Raw genomic sequence first — 11,030 nt, 5'->3', positions numbered from 1 at the left:
TATAGCAATGACTCTTATTCTGCTCCTGTGATGGCATTGATTGTTAATGAATGGATGCCACTAGGAGCTGGGATCTTGTACGGCTTTGCTGATTATTTTATTCGTGTTCTCTCAATAGAACTCACTTTAGCTCAGTCTCCTAAAGGATTGAGGGGAACAATGCTTGGACTGCTTGGTGTTAGTAAAGGTTTAGCTACCATAATCAGTTTACTTATTGATCTTGCCTTTCAGCACTACCTGTTCACTTATTCACTGTGCAGTTTTTACTTGTTCCTTGTAAAAACTATATCAATTTTCTTCATTGCACTGTTGTTTTTCTGGTTGGCTAGGAGGTACAAGTATCGTGTGAGGAGCAGTGAAATTAATGTTCACAATATAGCTGAGAATCATATTGCAAAGTTTATAAATCAATCACTGGAATACAGACGACGAATGGAGTATTTATCAACCACTGAGTCTTTGAATGAAGTTAACTAATTTATTTGTTTTTTTAATTTTTTGGTAGAAATGTTTGTTTGTAATGTTAACTTTGCAAAACAAAATTCTCATATTGTATCATTTGTGTGTGTTTGAGGGCTAATATTCTAATTATTTGTTTGTAAATTTTATATTTTAAAATTAATATGCTTCCTGTTTTATGAATATCTAGCACAGGAAATTGCAATAATAGATCTTTAGATCCATATATTATATGCGCATTACATGCATGTATGTTAATCTACCATAACTTTTTTCATTAATAGCTACATTGTTACTACTACAGGATTCAACTTTCTGTCTTGCCAGTTCTACTGCCTGAGTGCCTGTACTTTAATCTGTATTGCTCATCTTCTAATTCTGTTTGTGTTACTGGAACCAGCTCTTGAAGCATGATGTGAGTTAGCCTATGGCCTTTTAATTTATAAAATACTTGGTCTATATACTGCATAGCATATAGTATTAACTTGTAGCATTATTTAATAGTGCTTTTTTTATTGTGCTTGATACAAGAATCAAGCATGTAAAGCGCCTACTATCCAATTTTTAGTTAGAAACTAAATTGCCTGATTATACATGTAAACCAATTTATTTATTTACTTCAATTCGTTTATTATATATTTCAAATGTGGTTTTGTGGACCACTTCTAGTGATTTCTCTAACTTTTCCTTCTTTGACTGTGGTTGTTTACAATGTTTAAGCATGTCACTTGCTATTCCTAGTATTCCTAGTATAGTTGATATGTTTATGTTGTCTCCTTATGCTTATTTACACTTGTTATTCTTTATCTGTGTATTTATAGATGGATTCTTCTGAATGTGTAGCCCTCTTATTTATACTGTTAGCAGCTCAAGGTACAATATAATTTCATTGATAATGGTTTGTCATCATTTTGTGAACAGAATCATTAGGAAAGTGTCTGTCAGAGGATTCTACAGTTGTGCCTCTGGCAACAAGTATGTCAAGCACAAAATGTAGTAGTTTGAATATTAATAAACATTTGCATGTAGTTACAATTTTTAGTAGAATTTGCGTCACAAAAGTAGGCTCATTGTTGGAATGCTGGTATCGAATCATTTTTGTCCTTTTTTGTACTCTTTCTTTCATCAATATATCAATACATAGTCTTCAGCCAAATTTCACCCAGAATGACATAAAAGAAATTTTTCATATTTATAATTTGTTTCAATGCACTTACATGTTATTTTGAACTGATTCCTATCAAATTTGGCATTTTTTTAATTTTAATTTTGCTTCAAAATTGGATCAAAGTCCTGTACTGTAGTACATGATCGTAGGCCAAATTTCACCAAAAATATGAAGAAGATAATTCTTCTTTTTATGATATTTTCTGATACATATGTGTATTTATGTAGTGTAAAAAGTTTTTCTGATTCCAATAGCAATCAAATACTTTTACAAAATTTTTAGAGTTGCTTCAAAATTGAGCTAAAGTCACTGTAGTATATGGTCGTCTGCCAAATTTCATCAAAAATATAGAAAGGAAATTTTCTCTATTTTCATAATTTTTTCTGATTTGCATACATGTATTTATGTTGTGTACAAAATTTGAGCTAATTTTGATCAAAATTGCATTTTTACAAATCTTTTAATTTGCTTGAAAAGCTATGCACAATTATTATTAATGCTTATTGGCTTACAGAGCATGCTATTTACCTCATTTAGCATGCATTGTGTTACACAATGTGAATCTCATTGGATCACCCCTGTACTTGTGCCTATAGGCATAAAGATATTAGCATATGAAAATGTAATCTCTTACACTTTAGACTTTACCCTAATCACACTATAGCTCTCCACTGCCATTGAGGTTTTCATTTGATCTTTTGTCACATATAAACTTCCCATAAACTCTTGTTTAGTCCTGTGTGGTGTTTTTTTCTAAATTTTTGTGCAAATTATCTTGAACATGATATTAGGGCACAACAGTAATCAGATGGATAAAGCGCTTTTAGTCATGTTATTCATAATTATCATGAGTATACTAGTCTTGCCATCTTTTTTTTTATTCTTTTTACTTATTATGTAGCCATTACGGAGCATGCACTTTTCTCCTCATCCTCCTCAGTCCAATTTATCACTTCTTCCTCACTATATTTGCTATCCTCATTTGCTCCTAATCCAACTCTTCTACCAATTTCAGATGGTGTGGTTGTTGTTTTCAAAGGGTCCAATGCAAGCACTGTAAGTTATTAGTAACAACAATTTTCAGCAATGATTCCAAGCATAACATCTCTTCTATTGCCTGTAGTTTGATGTTGAAAACTTCAAAAACATTACAGCAAAAGCTATTAACAGCTATTGTAGTGTTAACTGCAGAAAAAAGTAATGCAGACTTTATTGTATTTAATTTCTGCCTTGTACATGTATAGTACGAGAGGTTTGATAGTACCTGATAATATTGTCATTACCGAAATCACTGAAACAATTAATGGATTAATGGTAATATTCTATGTCAGTAGTCAATATGGGGCTCTTGTTGATGCTAGTATTGTGACAACAGCAGTAAAAGTAAGTTAAACTGCTGAATTTTATTTCATTGACATTATTATATTAATTTTTAATTTTTAGGCAGCTGAATCACAGTATAATGATGCTGGAATTTCTATTACCAGTATTACACCACTTGATCCACCATCAAATACCGCAACAACTGATGTTTCACTAGCTCCTGCAGATGAAGAATTGTCTGCTGGGCAAATAGCAGGAATAGTGACAGGAATTGTAACAGGAGTCTTGACAATAATAATAATACTAATAATACTTATTGCCCTAATGAACTACCTGAAGTAAGCTAACTATAGAAGTTAGCAATTAGCATGTGACTATATTTGTTTTAGTACCAGTTCCTGTCAAAATATTTATACCAAGAAGACAAGAAATGGCATTGTTCAGAATATTTATCACAACAGCACTGGCTCTGTGAGTACTAAATAGAACTTGAGTTCTGTATTTGTTTCACTAAAAATTGAATTTTAGGTCATTTCCAGCATATGATATACAGATGGCTTTCAGTTATATGAAAGAGAAAAACATGTAATGAAATGCTTCATTACCAATAATTTTTTTAACTATCATTATTAAAGTTATTTTAATTCACAAATTTCACGTGACAGTGTGGTTAAAAATGGTAGGAATGCCGAGAGGAATGCAGTTAAGTGAGTCAACACTTGACTCAACGCTTTGGAAACGATGCTGCTGGTGGTACTCGTTTTGGTTCATTTACTTGTTGGATTTTCTAGTGAACAGTGCCAGGAGGGATCAGTTCGATTGGTAAGTTTTCAGAATGTGCTGTGATTAGATCGAGGCTATTGTAATCGGTTGGAAGGGTTGTGTATTAAAGCACTACTGGGGGACATTGGATACTGAGCAGAGTGTCTTCAACCTAACAATATATATGTACTGAACATCAGCCAGTAAACTTGTATTGAGGCAGTTAGTTGCCATATTGACTTGCCCCACCACATCAAAGGGCTCAGTGACTGCTTACTATAGCAACAAAGTTGCTACTGGATATATTTTAGTGAAATTTTTGTATTTGTCATATTGTTTACTAAAATAGTAATATAATGCAACTAGACTTTTGCTGCCAGTCATAATTTCACATTTGAATAAACAAGCAGTGAGAGGTATTTTTTTAATTCTGGATTTTGTGGATAGCATACAAGACATGCAGTGTTTTTCATGAATAATTTTATCGTCATGATGGTGTTATAGGGCTATATAAAAACATGTAGGCTTATGCATTATTTGGTAAAATTTGGTACATCAGCCATTGTGCCTGTTACCAAAATGCACATTTATAGTACATGTGTGTGACATAGCTAGTGTACAAGGCATTGTAGAGTTGTTTCCAGCCTGGTCTTTCTTACCTCTATAGTATCTGTTACATTATCTCTATTTAGTCATCATCATATTCACATCGTGGAGCTGTAGATGTCTGTCTCAATGGTACTTGGGGTAGTATTTGTAGTGAGTACTGGGACAACAAAGATGCCAGTGTCATATGTAGACAGCTAGGATATTCTCCTTACGGTAATTAAATTAATGTCATACACAGTTATATATATGTTTCATTCCACCATAGGTGCATTGGGGCCATTTTCTGTATATGAATCATCATCTGCCCCATTTTATAATATTATTGATGTCAATTGTACTGGTCAAGAGAGCAATATACTTGACTGTCCCTTTAATGAACTGATTGGAGAATATAATTGTTCAACTTTGAGAGATGCTAATGTGTACTGTCAAGGTATAATACATGTACAATATGTATTTGTGTTACATTATTGATTTGTCTATAGATTCTAATTTGGTTACATATAGTAACTGTACTGATGGTCAGATAAGACTAGTTGGTGGTTCCAATCAGTTTCAAGGAAGAGTTGAAGTGTGTGTTAATAATGCCTGGGGCACAGTTTGTTCTCATGGCTGGTCTAGCAATGATGCTAAAGTTGTTTGTAGATGTTTAGGAGCACTTGAAATTGGTTAGCGACAAATGAATGGCCTATAAAAGTTAACTTATTGTTTATTAATAGGTTACAGTTTTAGTGATGTATCTGGTCTTGGCTTTAATCAAGGTCAAGGACCAATTTTTCTAAGATACCTAAATTGTTCAGGACAAGAGAAGTCCTTGACTGATTGTAGTCAAAATTATAGTACAACTGATTTATTTATTGCTTGTTCTCATCACTTTAATGATGCTGCTGTTATATGTGAACGTAAGTGAAGTATTTTTCGTGTTAAATATCAATATTACTGTATAATAGCTCGTTGCAATAATGGTACTATAAGACTGAAAGGTGGAAACTATACTTATGGAAGAGTGGAGATATGTATTAATGAAATATGGACTACAATATGCAGTGACAATTGGAACTATAAAGATGCTTCTGTTGTATGTAATCAACTTGGATACTCTCCATATGGTACATTATACACTGTATTACAGCATATGAACTTTATTATAGGTGCTATACCTGCTTCTGGATATTATACTGAGACTATATGGCCTATTGGTATAGTTAATCCTAATTGTACTGGTGATGAGGTCAGTATATTTAATTGTTCACATGGTCAGACTGGCTCCTGTTCACCATCTCATGATGCTTCACTTATTTGTCAAAGTAATTGGCCTACAATTTTTAAAACAAAAATTATCATTTTTGTGATTAGATATGACATTGGAACCAGCTAGTTGTGTATCTGGAGATGTTCGTTTGGTTGGTGGCTCAGCAGAAAATGAAGGAAGACTTGAAGTGTGTATTAATCAATTGTGGGGCACTGTATGCAGTCAGCAATGGGACATTAAAGATACTAGAGTTGCTTGCAAACAATTGGGATACCAGGAATTTGGTAATTAATGAAGTTTGACTTTTGATTTATAATAAATTATTATTTTAGCTGGAAAGCAGTTTAGCAGTAGTGAGTATGGTCAAGGTACTGGTCCTGTGTTTCTTGGATACATGTCTTGTACTGGATCAGAAAACTCATTACTTGAATGTGACAGAAATCCATTTGTGGTTGCTAATTCACAATGCTCCAATCATTATTATGACATTGGGTTAAAATGTGAACGTGAGTTACATGTATCTCTCATTACTAATATAAAGTACATGTATTACTTTATTCTCATAGCTCTCTGTGAGGATGGTTCTATTAGGTTACAAGAAGGAACTTCTTCTACTGGTCGTGTGGAATTGTGTATTATTGGTACTTGGGGAACAATTTGCAGTGACTTCTGGGATAATAATGATGCTAGTGTAATATGCAGTCAGCTAGGATATTCCCCTTATGGTCAGTGTGATATTAGATCATGATAGTTAAAATTGTATTTCCAGTTTGTTGACATAGTAATGATGACACTGTGTATAGTGAAGCATGTTTAATTAAGTAAATAGTAACCATATTATGGCAATTTTTATGTAGCAAATTACTTATTGCAGACTTTGAAATTTAAGAGAGGACATATGCATGCAGCTGCATTAGTAGTTGTAACTAAGATGATTAATCAATGAGCTTTTTGGTTGATTACAGCTGTAACTGTAGTTCATGGCTTTTAAAAACCTTTTTGTACTCTATTTAATTTTTCCTATAAAACTACATCCTATATGAATACATGTATTATTTATCATTACAGGAGCTGTAGCTGCTTCAGGGTTTTTCTATCCATTTTCATTATGGCCATATCATATGATTGATTTGAACTGCTCTGGAACTGAGAATAATTTTTTAAACTGTCCGTATAATAAATTATCTGACAAGTATAATTGCCCAAACACTCATTTTGCATCAATCGTGTGCCAAAGTAAGCTTCCTGATACAATCAATAATACATGTATTATCAAACTGTCCAATATTATAGGTAATGACACTCAAAAGGAAGATTGTGTTGATGGTGATCTAAGACTCAGAGGTGGTCAGACGGATTATGAAGGACGGATAGAAGTATGCATTAATCGAGTATGGGGAACTGTCTGTGGAATTGTTTATCACTACTGGATTGATTGGAACTGGTATCAAGGGAACGATATTACAATATGTAGAATACTTGGATACAGGGACTTAGGTGTGTTAATGATAAATCATGACCAAACCTGGTAACAATAATGATTTACTTATTTCTGCTCTCATATTAATATTGCCTACTCTTTTTAAGGTTATTTTGATGATCCTCCTGTTCAGTTTGGCCAAGGAACTGGTCCTATCTTTATTTCACGTGTCTATTGTGAAAATAATAATGAGACAAACATTCTCAATTGTCATCACAAGTTGATACATTCAGAACACTGCACTCATAAATATGATGTTGGAATCAGATGTGAAGGTAAATTATCCTTATAAATTCTGTATTAATGTACTATTAAATTATCCACAAATTTACTTGGTCATTCCTTTTTTGTTTCCATACATTGAGTAAATAAGTTATTTTAGCAAAGATACATGTATCTAGCAAAAAATTAATGATGTTAGATGTTAGTGTGTATTTGTGACATCATGGTGACATCATGCTATTACAAATTTTATAGTGATTAAATCATTGTTATAATTGTCTATTATAGCTCCATGTGTCAATGGTACAGTTCGCCTGTATAGTGAATTGGGCAGTTACTTTAGGAGATATGGGCGAGTTCAAGTGTGTGTTAACAATGACTGGGGAACCATTTGTAATCATTTCTGGGACGAGCAAGATGCTAGTGTTGTTTGTAAAATGTTAGGATATTCTTCTTATGGTGAGTTGCCAGTGAATTGCCAAGCACATACATGCTTAAATTTTTATTAATATATAAATTAGCTACAAGCTAGTCTAAATTTAATAATTTAGCTACATGAAAATTGAAATTTATTAACTCTATTTTAATTATACTGATAAGTGATAATAATCTTTTATACTTACTTTGTGTATAGGGGCTACACCTTTTAATGAAATGATAATTGAAAGAGATTGGTCTATAGCTATTAAAGATCTGAACTGTACTGGGAATGAATCATCAATTTGGGACTGCCCTATGAACGGTCTTAGTAATTATTCTTGTAATCATGATGATGATGCTGCTGTTGTATGCCAATGTAAGATTAATATTTGTTTTTATTTCATTATTCATTAATTGTACCTTTCTCAGTGCCAGATGTAGTTAATTCAAATTGTAGAACTGATGAATTGAGATTAACTGGTGGATCAGACCAACATCAAGGAAGAGTAGAATATTGTGTTAATGGAGTATGGCAATCAATATGTGACTATGAATGGGATAGTGGACAAGCGTTTATTTTGTGTCAGCAACTTGGATATGTAGGTAAAGCAAGTGAAGTTCTGAAATTGCTATGTTAGGCAATTTTTTTGTTACTGCATGAGTACCATCAGTTTTTATATTTTCTGTAATATTATGCATTGTAATTAATTCCTTGGGTACTCCATTGTACTCATCATAAAAAGTATGAAAAGAATTTGAGTCTTACTCATGTGCAATAGCCTTTCTTGAGTTTCTTCCTACATGTATTTGCACTATTTGGTTACTGCATGCAACTACATAAACTTTTGGGAATATTTTTAGATAATTTTTTTATGTTTTACTATTTTTACAGATGGTAAAGCAACTTATAATTCACATTTTGGAGTTGGACAGACACCAGTTAGCTATTTTTATCCATCATGTCACAGTTACTATTCTAAAAACTTTACAAACTGTGTTTGGAAGAGACTTCCATTCAAGGCTCAATGCAACAATTATCAAGAAGCTGGTGCAATGTGTAAAGGCACTCCAGGTACTAATGAACTAAAAAATTGATTAATTCCAATAAAATTTAATAATTTATAGAACCTTGTAATGGCAGTTCTGTTGACTTGTACAGTGTGTTTTCATCTTATTCACCGGATAATATTGGATTTGCTCGTGTATGTAATAATGGCCATTGGCACTATTTATGTGGATATAAGGATACTGTACCAACTAATGAACTTGCCAGTGTCTTTTGTTATAGTGCTGGATACTCCTATTATGGTAAGAAGCATTGCCTTATTTGTAGGTATTTGGCATTGGAGTTATTAAACTCAAATAAAAAGTACAGATTTGAACAAGTACAAATTTTAACCTCAAAATGGTGGTACAGTGCAAAGCATTATAAGTGCCAAGGAATATATAGGCATTTCTACACTTGCAATGGGGTTTGAACTGGCTTTGCCTTCAATGTGCATGCAGTGATTCCACACTCATTCTTCAGGATCTTGTTTATTTTTGTTAAAAATATATTTCTGCCACTGGTTATCTATTGAATGTGTACATTCAAAGAAGATATGAAAGTGGTTTAACATAATGCACATTGAAGTAAATGCGTGCGCATCAGATTTTAAATGACTGAAAAAGTTTCAAACTGGTTCAATGCCATTAGAATTACTGGCCTTAAGTATCACTAATTGCAAGAAGTACAGGGTTGAGCTAAAATAAATGTACTTAATGTTCTAGTAGTACCCATGTGAGCTGTGATTTTGTCATTTCTAGGTGCTAAAGTTCATTATATATCATGGTTCCTAGCAAATAATCAGTTATTGTTTTTTAACATGAGATGCAATGGAAATGAAAGTAGTATTTATGAGTGTGAGTATGACACTAACAGAACTTGTTCAAATTATGCAGCAGTTGTATCTTGTCAAAGAGGTTAGTATTTTTGTTTCACATGAAGTAATTTTAATGCTTTTTCTAGATATTATCATAAATCCTGTCAATTGTACTGACGGTGACATTAAATTATCTGGACAAGGCAAGAGCAACAAAGGAATTTTGCTGATTTGTACAAATAAAGTTTGGACAACATTTTGTTGTGACCATTATGTCGACTGGTCTATCTCTACTACTAATGTTGCATGCCGTCAGCTTGGATTTCCAATACTAACTGGTATATAAAAAATTGTACATTTTATTTACATGTGCAATGCTTCTATCTCTCTTTTATAGGAGTCACTTACAGCGTTGTTTCATATCAAAAATTACTTCCTGTAGCTTATCAAAGATTCAGTTGTAGTGGGAATGCAAGCAATTTTAGCTCTTGCTCTTCATATTTATTTTACAGAACACCAAAGTATTACCATAAGGCCATTGAAATCACGTGTGTTGGTTAGTAGTAAAATCATTTATATTTTAAATCATTTTTATTTTGTAATTCTCTAAGGTAAAAAAATTATATATGTCTTATTTTTTGTTTATAGAATCTTGTACTACTGGTGATATTCGACTTGTTGAAGGATATTATTATGGTCGTGTTGAAGTATGTATTGGAGGAGTATGGGGTAGTATTTGTAGGGACAGTTTCTGGGACAATAATGATGCAAGTGTTATCTGTAGGCAACTTGGATTCTCTCCTTATGGTATATTTTAAATACACATTTGTGATGCTTTAAGCATCTCCTAATCATTACCCTTGCTTGTACTTCATGCATCATAATAGTCTTGTTAATATAGGCAACATTCAAAATATTTCTAGTTTATACCTGTGAAATTTCACATTACTACATTGAAAGAATCTTTATTTTTATGTGTAGGTTCAATTGCTGCATTCTTTACCTTGAACTACTACCGCACTACATATGTCTCCCAACTAAACTGCTCAGGCAATGAAGCACATATCCTTGATTGTCCTTTCAACAATACTTCCTTATATTGTCGTGACATTAAGTATTCTGGTGTGATTTGTTCTGGTGAGAAATATTGTAGTAACCTCCTAGCAAAATATTTCTATCTGTTATCACAATTGCGCATTTAGTTCAAGGCTCTACCTATTCAAATTGTACTGATGGTGACATAAAGCTTCTTGATGGCCGTACAAATAGAGAAGGAAGAGTGGAGATATGCATTAACAAAGCTTGGGGAGCAATTACCAACTTTTCAGGACCTTATAATTATGAAGCACAAACTGTATGCAACCAGTTGGGATTTACTGCACCAGGTAACTTTGAGGGTATTTTATTGTTGCACTTTTATTTATGAATGTACAATTTTTGTAATTTTAAATTTTGTTAATTAATTTTTAATAT

General features: G+C 32.7%; 2 protein-coding genes across 2 annotated transcripts in view; both read left to right on the top strand.

Annotated features, from left to right (window-relative positions):
• Positions 1 to 645: 645 nt before the first annotated feature.
• LOC109580643 (uncharacterized) lies at positions 646 to 3,552 on the top strand. The gene is made up of 9 exons (XM_019994047.1): positions 646 to 874; positions 1,281 to 1,332; positions 1,381 to 1,434; positions 2,529 to 2,683; positions 2,751 to 2,824; positions 2,872 to 3,010; positions 3,071 to 3,288; positions 3,340 to 3,421; positions 3,479 to 3,552. Exons 2-9 carry the CDS (start codon positions 1,281 to 1,283, stop codon positions 3,494 to 3,496), a joined length of 792 nt encoding a protein of 263 aa, XP_019849606.1. The 5' UTR covers positions 646 to 874; the 3' UTR covers positions 3,497 to 3,552.
• Positions 3,553 to 3,641: 89 nt separating this feature from the next.
• LOC105311970 (deleted in malignant brain tumors 1 protein-like) overlaps positions 3,642 to 11,030 on the top strand; it is an 18,450-nt gene continuing 11,061 nt past the window's right edge. Inside the window, exons 1-24 of the mRNA XM_019994032.1 lie at positions 3,642 to 3,772; positions 4,405 to 4,534; positions 4,587 to 4,754; positions 4,807 to 4,989; positions 5,041 to 5,223; positions 5,272 to 5,430; positions 5,473 to 5,628; positions 5,678 to 5,857; positions 5,906 to 6,079; positions 6,140 to 6,298; positions 6,642 to 6,809; positions 6,867 to 7,070; positions 7,161 to 7,328; positions 7,564 to 7,734; positions 7,910 to 8,071; positions 8,125 to 8,298; positions 8,588 to 8,767; positions 8,821 to 9,003; positions 9,502 to 9,657; positions 9,704 to 9,895; positions 9,955 to 10,113; positions 10,206 to 10,364; positions 10,539 to 10,694; positions 10,760 to 10,942. Coding sequence (XP_019849591.1) covers positions 3,692 to 3,772; positions 4,405 to 4,534; positions 4,587 to 4,754; positions 4,807 to 4,989; positions 5,041 to 5,223; positions 5,272 to 5,430; positions 5,473 to 5,628; positions 5,678 to 5,857; positions 5,906 to 6,079; positions 6,140 to 6,298; positions 6,642 to 6,809; positions 6,867 to 7,070; positions 7,161 to 7,328; positions 7,564 to 7,734; positions 7,910 to 8,071; positions 8,125 to 8,298; positions 8,588 to 8,767; positions 8,821 to 9,003; positions 9,502 to 9,657; positions 9,704 to 9,895; positions 9,955 to 10,113; positions 10,206 to 10,364; positions 10,539 to 10,694; positions 10,760 to 10,942 — 3,988 coding nt within the window. The 5' untranslated portion in view covers positions 3,642 to 3,691. The remainder of the gene's footprint in view (positions 3,773 to 4,404; positions 4,535 to 4,586; positions 4,755 to 4,806; positions 4,990 to 5,040; positions 5,224 to 5,271; positions 5,431 to 5,472; positions 5,629 to 5,677; positions 5,858 to 5,905; positions 6,080 to 6,139; positions 6,299 to 6,641; positions 6,810 to 6,866; positions 7,071 to 7,160; positions 7,329 to 7,563; positions 7,735 to 7,909; positions 8,072 to 8,124; positions 8,299 to 8,587; positions 8,768 to 8,820; positions 9,004 to 9,501; positions 9,658 to 9,703; positions 9,896 to 9,954; positions 10,114 to 10,205; positions 10,365 to 10,538; positions 10,695 to 10,759; positions 10,943 to 11,030) is intronic.

This window comes from Amphimedon queenslandica, unplaced genomic scaffold, assembly GCF_000090795.2.
Source record: "Amphimedon queenslandica unplaced genomic scaffold, v1.1 AMPQUscaffold_13483, whole genome shotgun sequence".
NCBI classification, from domain to species: domain Eukaryota; kingdom Metazoa; phylum Porifera; class Demospongiae; order Haplosclerida; family Niphatidae; genus Amphimedon; species Amphimedon queenslandica.
The sequence above is the reverse complement of the archived record's forward strand: the minus strand, read 5'-3'. Positions and strand labels throughout refer to the sequence as shown.

Coding starts and splice junctions, on each gene's coding strand:
- LOC109580643 (XM_019994047.1), top strand. CDS start 1,281: ATGGATTCTTCTGAATGTGTAGCCCTCTTATTTATACTGTTAGCAGCT. Junction 2,825..2,871: donor AGTGTTAACTGCAGAAAAAA/GTAATGCAGACT, acceptor GTACATGTATAG/TACGAGAGGTTTGATAGTAC. Junction 3,011..3,070: donor TTGTGACAACAGCAGTAAAA/GTAAGTTAAACT, acceptor TTTAATTTTTAG/GCAGCTGAATCACAGTATAA.